General features: G+C 51.9%; 7 protein-coding genes across 7 annotated transcripts; 3 read left to right on the top strand and 4 right to left on the bottom strand.

The window, feature by feature from the left end:
- Positions 1 to 406: 406 nt before the first annotated feature.
- Positions 407 to 1,183, bottom strand: N7510_010121 (uncharacterized protein; the record flags this gene model as incomplete). The annotated part of the gene is made up of 1 exon (XM_056982046.1): positions 407 to 1,183. The coding sequence occupies one exon, from the start codon at positions 1,181 to 1,183 to the stop codon at positions 407 to 409; it is 777 nt and encodes a 258-aa protein (XP_056829882.1).
- Positions 1,184 to 4,951: 3,768 nt separating this feature from the next.
- N7510_010122 (double-stranded RNA binding motif domain-containing protein) lies at positions 4,952 to 5,623 on the bottom strand (the record flags this gene model as incomplete). Its single annotated transcript, XM_056982047.1, has 3 exons — positions 4,952 to 5,184; positions 5,413 to 5,472; positions 5,554 to 5,623. The coding sequence occupies 3 exons, from the start codon at positions 5,621 to 5,623 to the stop codon at positions 4,952 to 4,954; spliced, it is 363 nt and encodes a 120-aa protein (XP_056829883.1).
- Positions 5,624 to 8,002: 2,379 nt separating this feature from the next.
- Positions 8,003 to 9,368, bottom strand: N7510_010123 (uncharacterized protein; the record flags this gene model as incomplete). Its single annotated transcript, XM_056982048.1, has 2 exons — positions 8,003 to 8,195; positions 8,302 to 9,368. The coding sequence occupies 2 exons, from the start codon at positions 9,366 to 9,368 to the stop codon at positions 8,003 to 8,005; spliced, it is 1,260 nt and encodes a 419-aa protein (XP_056829884.1).
- Positions 9,369 to 10,437: 1,069 nt separating this feature from the next.
- Positions 10,438 to 11,695, bottom strand: N7510_010124 (uncharacterized protein; the record flags this gene model as incomplete). Its single annotated transcript, XM_056982049.1, has 3 exons — positions 10,438 to 10,636; positions 10,693 to 11,218; positions 11,302 to 11,695. The coding sequence occupies 3 exons, from the start codon at positions 11,693 to 11,695 to the stop codon at positions 10,438 to 10,440; spliced, it is 1,119 nt and encodes a 372-aa protein (XP_056829885.1).
- Positions 11,696 to 12,387: 692 nt separating this feature from the next.
- Positions 12,388 to 13,677, top strand: lap1 (putative aminopeptidase; the record flags this gene model as incomplete). Its single annotated transcript, XM_056982050.1, has 3 exons — positions 12,388 to 12,582; positions 12,640 to 13,386; positions 13,444 to 13,677. The coding sequence occupies 3 exons, from the start codon at positions 12,388 to 12,390 to the stop codon at positions 13,675 to 13,677; spliced, it is 1,176 nt and encodes a 391-aa protein (XP_056829886.1).
- Positions 13,678 to 14,215: 538 nt separating this feature from the next.
- On the top strand, positions 14,216 to 15,295 carry N7510_010126 (inositol monophosphatase family protein; the record flags this gene model as incomplete). The annotated part of the gene is made up of 1 exon (XM_056982051.1): positions 14,216 to 15,295. The coding sequence occupies one exon, from the start codon at positions 14,216 to 14,218 to the stop codon at positions 15,293 to 15,295; it is 1,080 nt and encodes a 359-aa protein (XP_056829887.1).
- Positions 15,296 to 16,027: 732 nt separating this feature from the next.
- On the top strand, positions 16,028 to 17,018 carry N7510_010127 (DUF1774 domain-containing protein; the record flags this gene model as incomplete). The annotated part of the gene is made up of 3 exons (XM_056982052.1): positions 16,028 to 16,251; positions 16,308 to 16,747; positions 16,816 to 17,018. The coding sequence occupies 3 exons, from the start codon at positions 16,028 to 16,030 to the stop codon at positions 17,016 to 17,018; spliced, it is 867 nt and encodes a 288-aa protein (XP_056829888.1).
- Between the last annotated feature and the right edge of the window lie 65 nt (positions 17,019 to 17,083).

The raw sequence follows: 17,083 nt of genomic DNA on the forward strand, positions 1-17,083 counted from the left end.
TGTTGAAAGAATGAGAATTCAAAGAATGAGAATTGAAGCCAACAAATAAGATTCAGAAATGAGGTTTATCATTATTTCTCTCAAAGCTGACCGAAAACTAGTCATGAACAGGTCTTTAGCTGAACGAAGGAAGATGGATGGATTGTGGTTAGCCGTGCTGCTAATTGTTGACAAACAGAATGACTGGCTTGTCCGTAAGACATCTTGGAGACTTTTGATCATTCATATCTTTCTTTAATATGTTTCTGGCTATGTCCAGTCATTTAGTTACAGACTTCTTAGACATGATTAACTCTTTGAGTCAAATGGACCTTCAGTAGCATAATTATTGTTCATTTTGAACCACTCCGCCAGATAGAAGAAAGACGTCGCATGAGAATCTCAGGTACACAGTGGTCGCTATGTTTCAAAAAGTACCGGCACAGGATGAGTCTCTGCTAAACCAAAATTCCAGCGCGGCTGGTTTGCAAATATTCGAGACCCAAGCAAATTCACCCAGCATTGCTTCAATTTCTTGCCATAGCTGGACATCCAGATAATGGGCTAGCAGACACGCTCTCTCTCCAAACCATTGACGCTGGTCCTTGGAATAGGAAGAGCTTCCCCCGACGGCAACGCACCACATCTCGAGTTTCCAGAATTGACGAGTTTCTTTTCCGGGCCGAAAGGAGGACAAATGATGTTGGATCCGACTGACTGCGTATTCTCTCGCCCATCTTGATCGCGGTATTGGGAACACAACCATAATGCCATAGAGCTGCGCAGCCCACCGACAAGCTTCGTATAGAGGAAGACAAGTATCGGAATCAATAAAAGTATAAGTAGATGAGGTGAAATCAGCTGACTGAACCGTTGGCGTTAGGTCTACCGAAGACGGTAAGGACAGAAGCTTATGCATGACAACCTCTCGGCTGTCTAAGAGATCATCAATCTCCAGCCTGGGGATCCTGCCGGTACAATAGGCATCAAGAGTCGCGGAAAAATCTCCTAAGGAAACGAAGGTGTCCACAATTTCATCTGGTATGCCAAGTGACCTGAGGATACTAAAACCATGGCCAAAAAGAGGGTAAGGAGCCCGAGAAACGTTATCGGCATCAAATTCTGCAAAAGTCTTCATCATAGACGGATTGCCCTCAACATCGAGCATAGGATATAGCGGCGGTGAAAGTGTTGTCGAAACCATAATCAATGCGGCACTACTAGGGGTTAGATATTTGGGAAACTTTTGGGCTCTTGATAGTAAAGTAAGGGATGGCGTGTGCGCTCACCAGGTAATAACCCAGGGCAAACCGAATGATTTCACCTGCTTTACACCTCCACATTTATTGAGAAGCTGGAGAATAGCATCCCAATGAACATTGTCGGTGATAAGAGCCCCATAAGTGTCCAGCCAACGAGCACTCGTAAGTACAGGAAAAAAGGGAGTCGAGTCTTTGGTGGCTATCAAATCACCTGTTTGTAAATTTGTTGCAAGGCATATGCATATCATTAAGAAGTTGTCAAGGCAGCCATTGCACTGGCTTAAGCTGCAACTTTGCACTTGCTGTCTTAATGCCGTGATAGCATCAGTTTGTAAGACCAACAATTCCCTACTATCACGCAAATACTCTCCCGCCATGATCTTGCGAGAGGATAAATGACATGAAGCAGCAAAGAGAAGTGCGTTGAACAAAGCCGTATTATCGACACAGCGGGGCAGCCAGAATGCAGGAAATGGATTTGCAGATCCGCGAAGACTCTGTCGGAAGCCTGGCCATATCCGCAAAGCAAGATGGTCTATGAGCTGCAAATCACGACTATTTCGAACTGGCAATGACGATTCGCCATATCGACTCAATATGCTTTCATATAATGGCGTGTTGCGCTTAGTCTCATCGAAGTCATTCTTCCGTTGCACTTCTCTCGACGGCCGACGAACAAGTTGCCTTTGGTGTACATTGTCATTTGAATGGTGGTTTTTCTTCAAAGTTTGGTTGGCAATGTGTTTACGAACAGAATATTGTTCTGTTCTGGCTACACTGCCACGACGACCTTTGTGCTCAATGAACACAAAACAAGGGTCTTCATCTGTTCCTGTACTCATATGGATTAAAGGGTCGGGAGAGACGTCATGAACAATGATATGAACACGAAAGAGAGACAGGGTTGCAGTTATCCTTAAAAGGAAAACAACTTAGACCTAGCAGCTCACGTAATCAAGTCGCCGATCATTGCATGATTGGCCAGTGCCGCCGCGTTAACCATTGTAGCCCCACTCGGCGTCATAGACTTCATCTCGACTCATCTGAAGAGTGTCTACTTTTGCAGCTTATAAATTTCCTATATCGAAGAAGAGGCGAATATTGTCTAGCCCCCGGCCCGACGGCCTTTTTCTGTCATAGTAGTTATTCACGGCCGAGTAATTTATCCAACTGTCGCATTCTGACGCTGACTCATCTAATCCTCCCCGTACGGAGACTGTGCCGCGAAGTAGACAGATCACATCAAGCAGAGTTTTCCCGCTTTTCTGCTATAAATACAGGCGTGATATATAGACAGAAGAACATCGATTTTTATCATAGTCCAATTGGATTTTACTAGCGGCGTGAAATAATCTATATATTGGTCCGAGATCCCAAGTAGCGAGAAAAGTTGCTTATTGATTCTGGTGATCAAGATGAATAAGGACAATCTTCGCTCTTGGGAAAAACTGAATGTATTGATCATATGTATCGGCAGATAGTATTTCTTTTGTTCCCTAAAAAAAAACAAAAACATATACAATAAAAAGAATCGAAGGGCTATAATCTTATCTAGATTCCACGCATCATCAAAAGATTTAGAGTTCAAATCTGAACTAAAAGCGACCTCAAGAGTCCATAGACACTGAAAAGTCCCTTGTTCGCCTCCATGCACTCTCCTACCTTACATGGAAGCCTTCCCTATGTACAACTGCACGGTCTCAACATTAATATCGTAGTATGTTCGGTGCGTCAGCTCATTCGATATGCTTCTAGACTTTCGCACTATATGCCCGCTACTAGCTTAGGAATACTGGCTTTATTATATACCTATCGGGGGAGAGCGAAAGGAAACGATCCTAGTAGAATAAAATCCACAGAGAATCGTGTAAGTCCGTGAGATGTGGCAAGAATAAAAGGTCAGGATGATGTATTGATCAGAAACCTTGACTAGTACGAGAAAAGTTGAAGAGAAGCAATTGATCGCTCGGATATTAATTGAAGTGATGTAATAGAGCGAGGAACTATATTGAGAATGCTATAAGAAAAGCTGGTACCTTTTCGAAAATGTCTTTCTTTTTCGCCGGTATATCGCAGTGGAACGTCTGGGCGAAAAAAGTTGTAGCTATGACACGCCCTCTTTTTAAGGAAAGAACGCGAGGTAGCTCTTCAGGTCTACCCTTTTTTTCTCAAAGCGAAGACTAAGATAAATTGTCTGGCGTTGATCCGTCCGTCTCGCGTGAAGGAAAGATTCCCTCCGCATAGCCTTCGAAGTCATTAAGCTGCAGATCGTTAAACAAGGTATACGTACCGTGAAGCACGGAATAGGATAGTGTGGTAAGCAAGTTTTGTAAACAGAAAAATAAACAACCAATTTAACAACCCCCAAAATCTCACCAGCAGCCATGTCCAGCGGTAGGAACGTCGACGCCAAATTCAATAGATTCCTAGAAGCCCCAATTCAAACCAGTCCAATATGATCCGATTCCGATTCCAATAACTACCCAAAGCCTAACCGGGAACCATTCCAAACCCAGTCCAAAGCGAACTCCCGTATCGATTACTCCAGCGCAGATACCGCAGTAGGATATCCCAACCAGCTTGCAATAAACACATCAAATCTTTGTCTGTCCAATTTTCCGCTCCTGTAGCTTCGTTTTTTCTTCTCTCTCATACACAACGCCGCCTCCTCCCGTTAAGCCCTGGTATGTCTGCCTGCGCGATCAAGTGACTTTCCGTCTGAGGCGACACAGTCACACGCACGCATCGGATTTCAGGGGTAACTGCAGCCGCAACGGCAGCACAGTTTCCGCAAGTCACAAGGGTGTTTTCCAAAAGGTAGGTACTCTCCGGTGGCGAAAACATTATTTTCTGAAACCATGGTAAACGTGTGCTGCGTCCTGGGATCTCCAGTGAAACAAAACCCCCTCCTATCAGCTTGAACGGCCCAAGCCTCCCGTCCCTCCTTTAGCAGAATTGAAAAGAAATTGAAAAGAATCCACAGTATATATAGCCAACAAAACATAATCATCAATAGCTTCAAACCCGAATAATAGAATCATCTGTCGTTAAAGTAATATCTGGTGTAAGGAACCACAATCATTCGACACGCTGGACAGTGTGCCTTGGAGAATTGAGAAAAGGTGCGGTTCCTGGGCCGTCAAGGTTTGCGGTATGTATCACGATTGAGTGTCGTCAAGTCTCACAGATGGAAGACCAGCGGAGGGATCGTGACGGCCATTCGTGTCGCCAGCCGCATAGGCACCGAAGGGGTCGTGCGTCCATTATTCTGTTCCTGATAGCCGTTCCGTCCCGTCCAGGTTGCTCTTCGAATCGGAGGCTTAGCTGCAGAACCGGCATGACAAATCCCGCTCCCTTGCGGAACGGTCAGCTGTGCAGCCTGGTTCGGTTGCCTGGGGTTGCCAGCAATTGGAGATCATTGTATAGTAACGGTCTGCTGGACTCGAAGAGGAACGACATCGGCGCGGCGGGATCGGAGGGCGAGTGTGTGTGCTGTTGGTTTCGTTTTTCCTTGCCCACAGAACAAAGACAACAGCGAGGTTTGTGTGTGCGTGCACATGCTGTGTGAGTCTCCTCGAGATGAGATGAAAGGTCAATTCAATGCAGCAGCAGCACAGGAGAAGCAAGGAACTCCCGACAGAACAAAAGACAATAAAATAAAAACACACAAGTAGAGAAGGCCGCCCATGCAGAAAACACGAAAGAACAGATCAGAACCCGCCAGCTCCCCGGCCGTACCCTGGAGTAGTCGACTGGGACTGTTGCGGGAAGAGCTGGCCGGCATAGTGGGTGGAGGAGCCGGGCTGCTCGTTGAGAACCTTCAGGGCGACCTCAGCGGCGTCTTCTTTGGCATTGTTGATGTACTGGCCGTCATACCAGTAACGGGCAGCGATATTCTGATAGCCCTGAATCGAGACGGTACTAGACCAGGCGGTGCGACCTCCTGCATTTCCGACGCAAGGGCAATCAGCATCCCGCTGTCAAAAGCTCGGACTAAAAAAAGTCGGTGTACGGGCAGTTCTTGTTTTTTCCCTCTTGTCTCCACACCCTGCAATGCCGAGACACGCAGCGGTAAGGCAAGGTGTCGAAACACAGGAAAGAAAAAAAAATTGAAAACGATCTGAAAGGGAAAAGACGGTGGGCAGGGCAAAAAATGGAATCGGGTAGGTACCTCGCCGATCGGACACAATGTTGAAGACAGGGGGCGGAAGTTTGGTGCGCCGACAATGGTCTTTTAATCACGGTGTCAGTCCGTCAATTGCTTTGGTCGTTGCCCGTGAGTCCGTGGGTTGGGTGGTGTCCAATGGCTTACCTTGGAGCTGATCCTGCCAGCTGGCCCGCGTCCCAGCGGAGGTGCCTTGGGAACCGGTAGGCAGTGACATTGTCGGAGATGTCAAGCTTCAATTAGAGATGGAGGAGGTATTATGGTGCTCTCGGGAGAGTATAGTTGATCCGATGATGGAAATTGAGAAAGAATATAGATGTGTGGAGGAAGGACCAGCAAGGAAGAAGCCCGCACACAAAAGAACTGAGGCGGGGAGAGACGATCACTCGATATAGGTCGTCAATAGAAATTGGAGATAACGAAATGTTTGAAGGAAGCTGTTCTTTGGTCATGAAAGCGAAGAGGGGGAGAGGGTGGGATGAGGGAGGCATATATAAAAAGCGAGAAAAAAAAACAAATAAAAAACGGCGTAGCATGATGAAATGTAATTTTTCCCCTGGCGTGACAAACATGGAGCCTAACAGTCAAACCTTGAACGGGCTTATGCATGTACATGGGGGGAGGGAGGGGGGGCAACAATCGACACACAGCATCAGCCAGATTCCCCACTAGTCAGTGGGAATGCGATATGCGGATCATTAATTAGGAGGCTGCAAGCTGGAACGGCCCGGCGCACGCCGACCAAATAGTCCAGTCAACCTTGTGAAAAACCCTGGCAGGAGAAGCGCTAGACAGTATAGCCGGACAGAGAATACCCAACCCATATGAGGGGAACTGAATGGGAAGAGTAGACCCATTTCTATCTTTCAGTCCGGTGATGGAGTTCGAACTGAACTGGGGGAAATAAATGGATGCGTAGGATTGGATGGGGAGAAAAAGAACAACTCAGAGCACCCCACGTCGTCTCTTGATGAGCAGCAACAGGGTGTCAGTGCACCGACAGCGCGGAACAGCCGCCGACTCAACTTCTGGAACAAATCCGATTGTCACAGGCTTGTATGCCCAACAAACAGAGATTTCGAATTATTAGTTATGCCTGAAGTTCTCTCATGTTGGGCAGACGAAACCTCCGGGGGGAAGGAGGAGGAGAGGGGCAGCCCGGCATTGCCAGCTCATCAATCAATCTCCAGAGGAAAACCATCGTCACATTCGCTTCCTGGCTGAGGCTTGTATCAGCTGGTGTGTATGTATGTGTGTCAGGTAGTTAGTTAGTTAGCTGGGTAGTTAGCTTAGGGCAGGGGGTGGTGTGATTGGGGGACGGAATTAAAAATAACAGGACAAGAATGGTTGACAGAAGTCAAAGATACGCCCGAGCGAAAATCGTCGAAAATCCTCCCTCGGCTAGCGACCCTTCCCCCCGTGGCTCGGAATAAAGGTCCCTGCAGCGATACTAGAAGAAACAGTCAGTTGCCAGAGGGTTATGTGATTCGCCGCTTTCCTTTGGCATAGCCAGTTGGGCATTCATACCTGCAGAGCATCATCATTATGGACAGTCATCTTGGGTTCGCATCAAAACAATGCGGCGTACATCTGTCTCGTGGCAACAACAGCATATCATAGCATATGCACGCAAGACAGACAGCCCCGGGGCATCGGGTGTTTTGGGCTTTGGCCAGTGCATTAAACAGGGCAAATCAGGCCCCGCATCGGGACAAGCTTAAACTGGTTGCTGGTGGTTTCTGTAAGGCAGCAAGGCAAACAAGGATATGAACCACGGGTCTCTCTTGGGCCTAAGATCCATCCAGGGCCAATCATTTACCCTCCCCCTGCCCTGGTGAGGCAGGCTAGGTATGCATAGCCTCGCACAGCAGCTCAAAATACGAATTAGTCGGTGTATAGGATAAGAATAGACAAGAAAAAAACAAAATTACAAGCTACAGAACGCGGGTTTGTTGTGGTCATTATAGTGAGTAGTTCGGCGGTCAGTTATATTTCCAGCTAACTAAATACAACATGCACCGCCAGCATAGCAACGCAGCTCGAGGACGAGGATATCCATGTACACTGCACGTCCTAATTACGCACCCAAACAAGCAAGTACCTTCTCATCCGCCTATCCACATCGAATACATCTCAGCCAGTAACTAATGCATCGATCGATCTGATCACACGCCCGCGTACCTTCCCTTCCTACTCTGCAAATCCCCGAAATTGTCATCCGTCCCGAAAATATGAGTGTAAGAAGTGAAGTAAAATAGAGTGATTTGCAGTAGTCTCGACCTGAAAAGAATCTCGTCGTCAAGAATACTAAAAAACTGTAAAGCTGGAAAAAAGACCGGCTTCATTTGGTTCCAAGAATTGAATAGCAAAGCAAAATAAAACTGAAAAAAGGAAACACTGTCGTCGAATCGTTTACGTCGTTGAAGAAACCATTATTGCAGCCCGTGCACACGCTATGCAGGGGTCTGGACCAGACCAGGCTTCTAAAAAAGGAAGCGAGAGAGAATAGAAGTATGGTTCACCATCGTCTAGTGGCATTGAGCCAAGCCGCCGCCAGCGCCGTAGTCTAAAATAGTGAATAATAGAGGCGGATCGCTTAAGCCGATCCTCGGCGCTGAAGCACCTCGCCGATCAACCGACGAGGGCCCATGCGTTCTATCCTCCGTGCAAAAGCGGATCGAGCGGGGAGCCGGCGCCCGTGATGCCACCGGCGACGGATGCAGTCGTCTACCAGGGCGATCAGACCGGTAGCCACAATCACGCTAGAGGGTGTTAGCAAATCCTGGTTTCTGTCTCGAGTAGATGCGAAGGGATAGATAGCGGAACATCAGATAATACATGGCATGAGAACAAAACAAGACAACCTTGGAAGATAAATGATGGATCCACACTTACTCGGCAATGTCGGGCATCCGTTCATACACACTCGGCTCACTGATCCACAGTGATGACGGCGGCACCCACCCGCCTTTGCTCTCCTCCTCGTCAGCTTCCAGGGGCGTCAGGATCTCAGGGACCATGTGGGCGATAGTCATAGAGGTGCGCGTGTCGACGAGATGGTACGATACCTCGCGCAGGTCTCCTTCTTTGCGGAACTCGCGCCGCCACTGGTACTTGGTGGACCAGTACTCGTACTCGTAGCGCTTCGCAGGGCCCGCCCCGCGGCGCTTGAGCTCGACGTGAGCATAGTTGGAGAACTCCATGAAGATGGCATCGCCAAATGATTTCTCCGTGCTATCGAGTTCATCAAGGGATTCGTCGTGCTGCTGTACGGCGCCGAATCCGGAGGACTCCCGATACTTCAGGCTGGCGGCAGAGGAGTCCTGCCCGCTCGAGCCGGGCCGGATGCTGGCAAGCATGCTGCTCCAGGAGCGGCGGCGTGAGTAGGGGTTGCGGTCGTTGTTTGGCGTGGAGGTCTCTTTGCGGGTGGAATGGCACACTTCACGGCCGGAGTCGCGGCAGTAGCGTCGAAAAGAGAACTTGCGGGTGAAGAGATCGTGCATGCGAAGGTGGAAAAGGATGACATCTTGGTTGTATCCGCCGCGGCAAGGAGCCACGGTATCTACACGGAGATTCATGTTGCCGTCGATAGTCGCGTCGTCGTGGCGGATTAGTAGACGGCGCGACGAAGGGAACAATGCCGCAAACGAGGCCGGACTGGATGCACGTGCATCTGTCGGGAAGGTCTCCTGCAGCCTCCGGTCGTAGACTTCATAGCGTGGTTGTTCTTCTAACGCGAGCTTCTCGGCGGCAGCGGATGCAGTGGTGGAGGCGTAGGTCGAGACGGAGTCTCGGGGAACTTCCATACCGTTCCAGCCCGTTTCGTCTTTCGAGCTGACGGGCTGCCGGTCACTGTCAGCCGTCAAGGCCGTGCTTCGCGATGGATACGAGGCATCGCTATTGGTGGAACTGGAGCTGCCTGCGCTGACGGCGCGGTCTTGACATGATTTATAGGATCCCATCGCAGATGTGATCAGAAGATATGATAGCGGGGGTGAAGAAGGTCAATAATCAAATCCAAAAGGTGAGGCGATGAATGAATGGGTCAATAACGAGAGACCAAATAATTAGTCCGGGCGAGACAAGGGAGTCAGATTCCCATGACGCAGTGGAATCGAAGTAATCCACGGAGTAAGGTCTCTGGCATGAATGGAGAGTCGTACCCACGTTCCAGATGGGTCCCGGTGAATGGAAGGCTGAACCGTACGATAATGATTGGGGATAAACAATCAACAAGAAGACAGACAATTAGATAGCATAAGAATCAGAAGTGACGGAAATCCAATGACGGGATCAATCATCAAACGAGGCGAGAGTCGATCGAAGCGTAGAAAAAAGAGAGCGAGAAGGGCAAGAATGAGGCGAGGAATGCCCGCCAGGTTGTCAGTCGAACGGGTTGTTGTACAGGCTGACCGGCGCTTCGACCATGCGACCAGAACTGTGCGCGCTGTGATTTGCCCGCAGCCTCCCCTCCTTTGCGCACAGCTGGACCAGTGAGAGCGATGCCGGTCTAGACACGAGCTGGATTATGTCATGGTGGTGCACTGCCATGCGGTCCGCGCGCAATTATCTGATGTATGTATCCTCGACACTGGGAACCCCTCCTCTACGGGGACTGTGGAGACGGACCGGACCGAGATCAAGTTGGTTCCAGAGAGTGCACATGTAGGTCCCCATGTCCATAGAGATCAAGATGAGTTTACAAGATGCCTGATTATCAGGTACTGCATGCGGGACTACGGGATATTCCTACTCTCTTGATCCTTCCCGTGACTAGAGACCGGTCGATCAAATGGGTGCCAGGACTGTCGGTGTGTTCACCGGCCCTGGATGGGGGGCGCCACGAACCTGGTGTGGAGATGGCTGATCATGACATCTGATAAAACGCGAGTGGGACATGACGACATGGATCGTCTTCTAGAATGTAGCTATCCCTTGGAAATCATCCAATCATGTATATGTGTCTAAGTGAAGTAGTCGAGATGGTCATCGCATCATTACATTGCCCAGCGGAATGGGCCGGTGCAACCATCACACCTGCGCGTAAAGGGGCCGCGGCAGCTCCTGTCCCGGCTGAATCACGGTCTCGGAACGACACACCGGTCCTACGCGGCTACCGGGGCTGGGCGGACGAAAACCCACGTACGCCTCGCGCCGGGCGGGATCGCCCACGGTGACCGACCAGGTGTGCAGGCCATAGTACGAGGCAATGCTGTGGACCAGCCACCGTCTACCCGAACAAGTGAGCGTGCTGTGTGGAGCAGGAAAATAAGGAGAGATACTGACCCAAATCCGGCCGCGCGATCATCGACCAGACTCTCAAACACCATCTTCTCACCATCCCGCTCATGGTGCGAGCTCATCTCCTCGCGCAGCTGTCGTAGCTTCTGTTTTCGCTCAGGCGAGTCGTGCATCTGCCCATTACGGCCGACGAAGATAATCTCATCCTCCGAGTCGTTCTCCGTCCCTGACGACTCGGGAGCATCCTGCAAGCCCTCATTCTGGAGCAGGTTCTGCTTCTCATTCCATTTCCTGATGAAGAGCCGGATATCCTCTTCCAAGTCCTGGAGCATGCCGCGCGCGGCACGAGCGTGTTTCAGCTTCAACCGGAGCTCTTTCGGAATGCGATGTTTGTCCTTGTCCGTGGCCTTAGCAGACCTCTGGGCCAGATTGTGGTCTGCCACATAGGCGTAGTGAACATCCCAAAGCGGCGCAAGGTAGTAGGGCATCGGGTCGTGCCGGGGGTATGTGGGCTGGATATCCCAGTCCTTCGGAGACGGCGGCTCGGCCCAAGGGTTGTGCAGCAGACGGTCTTTGATCTCATGTCAGCCTATCGCCCATCCAGACCGAATTCCAATCGGGACATCCTCGACTGTTCTGCCCGACAGAACCTACCATTCTCCCAACGCTGTCGGCGCCGGCTCCCGTCCTTGCCCTTTAACATGGCCTCGCGTCGCTTCAGGCTATCTCGGCGCAGAGGCTCGCGACGACGGAAACTGACACTCGGAGCGGGAGGAGTCCCGCTGGCTGGCACCACCTTGACCCGTTGCGGGGACCCGGTGGCCTGGGGCTGATCGTCCAGGGGAATTGACAGGCCGATGGACGCACCGCGCAGAGAGGAACGCGTCGGGGTGGCGTTCGGCGCAGGCCCATCGGTGGTAGGAGCAGACTCGGAGAGGGTCAACCCCTGGAGAGAAGCCGCTGCTTGCTCCGTCCAGGCAGAGATGGCACGGGCCTGGTGCGGCGCGAGGCGCGGGGAAGAGGAAGGCACACCGGGATGGATCGCCATGGTGGGTGGATTGTCTGTCCGAGATGAGACGACCGCGTCTCGTTAGAAGTATGAGAGAAAAAAGAATAGACTACGAATAGAAGCAGAAGCGAAGGAGAAGGGAGTAGGAGGACAAGAAGAGGAAGAGAAGAGGGACTCGAGATAAGACCATCGATCCCATTGCCCTGAGTCACATGTGCGGAACGATTGGTGGAACGCGAGCCAGTCACGTGCCCTGAGTCAGATTGAGTCACGTGGGGCCCGAGCCCTGACCAGAGCTGCGGTTGGCTGCGATTGGTTGCGATAAGGCCGGGGATGGCGCGATTGCACGGCTGGGTCACGACGAACAGTGGAGCCGCTCCACTGGCCATTCCATCATTCCCCCGGACTGACGACATGGAAGCAGTGAGGGAGGGAACGCTCATGCCTGACGAGAGTCCCGAGGGAAGGAACTGATTTGCGAACTGCGAGGAGCGGTGAATCGGGGTTAATCAAAATAATCAATAGTCTACGGAGGAGTCTCCCGATCACCGCCAACTGTCTCACTCTCGGGGCCAAAACCAGGAAAGATCCAGCCAGACCCCGTGACCCAGGCCCGGCTAGCCCTCCTCTTCTACCCGCTGCCGCCGGGACGCAAATCCATAACAACCCCATTTTCCCCTGGTTGAGGCAAGTCCTCTCCTTTCCAATACGATTCCCGTCCGGTCGCCGCAATGAAATTCGCGATCCCTTTTGCGCTGAGCGCAACATCCACGGCGGTGCTGGCCACGGGCCTCCGGCAGCAAGAACCACTCGCGCGCTTGACACCCTCGATCGTACAGAACCAGCAGCTCACGAAATACCTCATCGAGTTGACGCCCTATCAAACGCGATGGGTGACCGAGGAAGAGAAATGGGAGCTGAAACTGGTATGTTGTTGTCTTTGGCCCGTCGTGTGCCCCTCACTGATTGACCTGGCGACATAGGATGGCGTCACGTTCATGGATGTCACGGAGGAGTTCCAATCCGGGGCCTACGGTACCCTGCACACGAAACATGTTGTCCGATACCCCATTGAGATGCAGCACCAACCGGATGTCGAGCCCCTGCTGAAGCAACTGTCCACGGATCACATGTACAAGAATCTCGAACACTTCACCTCCTTCCACACGCGATATTACAAATCCGAGACGGGCATCGAGTCCGCAACATGGCTGTATGACCAAGTCACATCGGTGCTCACCGAGTCGGGCGCCACCGAGCATGGCGCGACCGTCACCAAGTTCCATCACCCATGGGGCCAGTTCAGCATCATCGCGCGCATCCCCGGCCAAACCAACAATACCGTGGTGCTGAGTGCGCACCAGGACAGCATCAACCTGTTCCTTCCGTCGATCCTGGCTGCGCCAGGCGCGGATGACGATGGCAGTGGGACGGTCACCATCCTCGAATCCCTCCGGACTCTGCTGCAGTCCGAGACGATTTCGCACGGCCAGGCGCCGAACACACTCGAGTTCCACTGGTACTCTGCGGAGGAGGGCGGCTTGCTGGGCTCTCAAGCTGTCTATTCGCAGTACAAGAAGGACATGCGCGAGATCCGCGCCATGCTTCAGCAGGATATGACCGGCTATGTCCAGGGAACTCTGGATGCCGGTCTCGAAGAGTCTGTAGGAGTCATTGTCGACTACGTCGACCCGGGACTCACCTCGTTCATCAAGGAAGTGATCACCACTGTAAGTTTCCACCACCCTGCTCCTCCAAGGTTTTGTTTCATACTGATTTCATTCCAGTACTGCGACATCCCCTTTGTCGAAACCAAGTGCGGCTATGCATGCTCCGACCACGCCTCCGCCAGCCGATTTGGCTACCCCTCCGCCTTCGTCATTGAGTCTCAATTCGAGCACTCCGACAAGAAGATCCACTCGACCGAAGATAAGATCAAGTACCTGAGCTTCGACCACATGCTGCAGCATGCGAAGATGAGCCTTGCCTTTGCCTATGAGCTGGCATTTGCGCCGTTTTAATGTCATCTTGGGTTTCTTTTTCTTTCTTGGTTCGGTCATGGCATGGGCATGTTTTTCGGATCGGGCGTACTTGTTGATTGATACGTAGTTGGTTTCCTCACAGGAGGGGCATTCAAACCAGCATGAATGAAGTTGTTTATTATGTTTATTCGGATCATGCCCGCATCCTCCAGTTAGTTATTCGGGCTTGCTAAATTCCGAACTTTCACAGTTGGAAGATGGCTCTCGTGGGGTAGTTCTACTGTATATCGGTTCATGGTGGCTAAGATATATATCCCTCTCACCCACTATGTTAAGCTCACCCACCTAAAGTTCTATGTAAGTTGTCATCGCAGTTCTACCCTATTAGTTTTTCTTCAATATTCTCAAACCCAGACGTCTATACCTTGATTTCGCCTGCGATGACATAGTGGTGGGGCGGGTGGGTTCTCGCCAGGTGCACTCTGAGAATCCCGTACTCACCACATTCCAACAGGATTGAACTTGGGGTCCAATTCAACCACCCTGGGCTCTCAATCCTCCAATCAATTTCACCAAAATGAGCACCTCCCCCACCTACACGCAAGAGCTCGAGCTTGCCAGCCTCGCAGTCCAGCGCGCCGCACTACTCACGAAACGCCTCCTCTCCGCCGTTGACAAAGGCTTCCTCGACAAGAGCGACGACACACCGGTGACAATAGCCGACTTCGCCGCGCAAGCCTCCATCATCGCCGCGATTCACCACACATTTCCCGACGACGATATCGTGGGCGAAGAAGATGCCACTGCCCTGCGCGCAGACCCGGCCCTCCTTGAACGGGTCTGGGATCTGGCTACGACGACCCATCTCGATGACGAGGACAGCGAGGCTCTTCTCTACATGCCGGAAACCCGTGATGAGCTCCTGGATCTGATTGATCTCGGCGCGAAAGGGAATTGTGGACGCCGTGGGCGCGTCTGGACTTTAGATCCCGTGGACGGCACAGCCACTTTTATGACAGGCCAGCAGTACGCTGTGTGCTTGAGTCTTGTGGTGGATGGATGTCAAAAGATCGGCGTGCTGGGGTGTCCGAATCTCCTACCGGGAGTGGACCGCGTGGCAGAGGATGTTATCGACCGAGATGGCTACGGACTGCTTCTACACGCCGTCGCAGGCCAGGGCGCGTTCATCCGCCCGATGGGTCGCGGTGCTCTTCTCCCGGCACAGCCCCTCGCCCAGATCCCTCAGATCACAGAGACTAAGGACCTGCAATTCGTTGATACCCAGGCATCGACATCGCCAAACCTTGACGTGCACGCCCGCGCCGCAGCACACCTCGGGGCTACCTGGCCCAACAATGTGGATCTGTGGTCCGCGCAGATGCGGTACGTGTCTATCGCCGTGCAGGGCGGGTGCAATGCGTTTATCAAAGTGCCGCGCAACGCTAGCTATCGATCCAAGATCTGGGACCACGCCGGCGGGATGCTCATCGTCGAGGAGCTGGGGTGTACCGTTACGGACCTAGAGGGCCGTCCTGTGGACTGTGGCTTGGGCCGCACGCTGGCAGACTGCTACGGTATGGTCGTGGCGCCGGCGTCGGTTCATGCGCGGGTGGTGGATGCCGTGCGCGAGGCGCGGCAGATGCTTGTAGATGGGTGAATGGCCCCGTCATTATGTATTATTCATTCGGACTCACATAACTCATAATCATGCTCCTGCTACAGTAAGTAACTACGGCAACTCCTATCCGGCGGTCCGTTTCTCACCTGTCTGACAGGCCTGAGTTGAAACCATTGGTGCAGCACTGGCGCCTAGCCCGCCCCCCGCCGGCATGGGGATGCATCCTTGTTTCCCAGCCGTGTTGGTTTTTTTGCTTCTAGGTCGCAAGTTAGACCCGGATCTATCTTGCCCTAGTCATCGCTAGGTCGTAGGTCTGAGCCAGCATCCATCTTCATACCATTTGTCGCTACGCGTACTTGTACTTTGGATTTCCCCCGCGCCAAGAGAATGTCTTAAGTTAACTGGGTTGACCGTGCACCCGCCGATCGACGCGATTTAAGTGGTGGTGGTTGTAAGCCCTCATTCTGCAGTCTCCCCCGCCTTTCTGGTGACTGACTTTGGGACCTGCTAGAATATACTCCTTCCAAGGGGATAGAATGTATCCATGACTGGGAGCGGAATAGGTAACGAGTAGATATGGAAATGTAGATACGGAAATAGTATCCTATGTAGGAACCGGTTTGTAGTTCGTTCGTTCGTGATCTGATAACTAAGCGCTGATGTCATTCTGGCAGGTCATCCGACTGCCTTTATAAAGAGGGCGTTGCCTTCCCCTCTTCTTCTCTGTCTTGTTCTCTCGCATCTGATTCCTTCGAAAAAAGGAAATTAAAAATGGCCAACTTGAACCCTTTTGCCCGTCGGGAGACTCACAGCTCCAACGCCCTGAACACCTACCGGGTGCTCGCCATTCTCTCCTGGGCCCTCGTCGTGGTAGTTGGCATCTACTACTCCATCCACTCGCCTGACGACGTTCACCACAGCCATAACATCTGGAAGCAGGCCAGGAAGCACATCACCCCGTTCAGCCAGAGCACCATCGTGACTGGCATCTACTGGTAAGTCCATCCATCCATCCGACTAGCCACATTCTCATATTCATGACCATTTCCAGGATTTTATTGGTTCTCTCCCAAGTGAGCTATGTCTGGCACCTCTTCTCCAAAGATGCCGCCCTCGTAAGCGCCGCCGCCAATGTCGCCGGCCACTTCATTCTCAACAACCTCTTCGTCTTCGCCTGGATCCTGCTCTGGACCCGCAACCACTTCTGGGGCGCTGAGATTATCGTCATCGCCCACTTCATCCACCAGAGTATCACCTACTGGCGCCACCCAGCTCTGCCAGCCTTCGTGCACCTCCCCGCCGTCGCGGGGCCCTATGCCTGGACACTCTTCGCGGTGTTCTGGAATGGTGCGGTTGCCGTGCATAGCAATAGTCTGCCTGCCAGGATTGTTGCTAATATCTTCATCTGGGTGATCCTGTTTATTGGGTTGGGACATATTGTTCGGCGACAGGACTATATCCTGGGTGATTGTTTGAGCTTGCTGGCTCTGTGTATGTTTTTCTCCGCCCCCTCGAAACCCAATATATACAGCATCGGACTTAAGCTGACTATGTTGCAGCACTCGCCGTCAAGCAGTTCGGCGTCAAGATCATCGCCCTGCAGTGGATCTTTGCCTTTGTCATCTTCGGCGTCTTCCTGGTTACCTCGACTTATGTCGCGAGCACCAAGTACTACGGCCGTGACAGCCTCTTCCGTCGCATTGCCGCGCCGGAGAGTACCGACCGCGAGAGGCAGCCACTGCTTAATGACGGCACCGCATGAATGTCGTAAAATGCACTGTCGTCGGTGCTGTTCGCCTTGGCTACCTCAGCCTGCAAAGTAAGTGA

The sequence above is a fragment of the Penicillium lagena genome, assembly GCF_028827675.1.
Source record: "Penicillium lagena strain IBT 129212 chromosome Unknown utg000007l_segment0_segment0, whole genome shotgun sequence".
NCBI classification, from domain to species: Eukaryota; Fungi; Ascomycota; class Eurotiomycetes; order Eurotiales; family Aspergillaceae; genus Penicillium; species Penicillium lagena.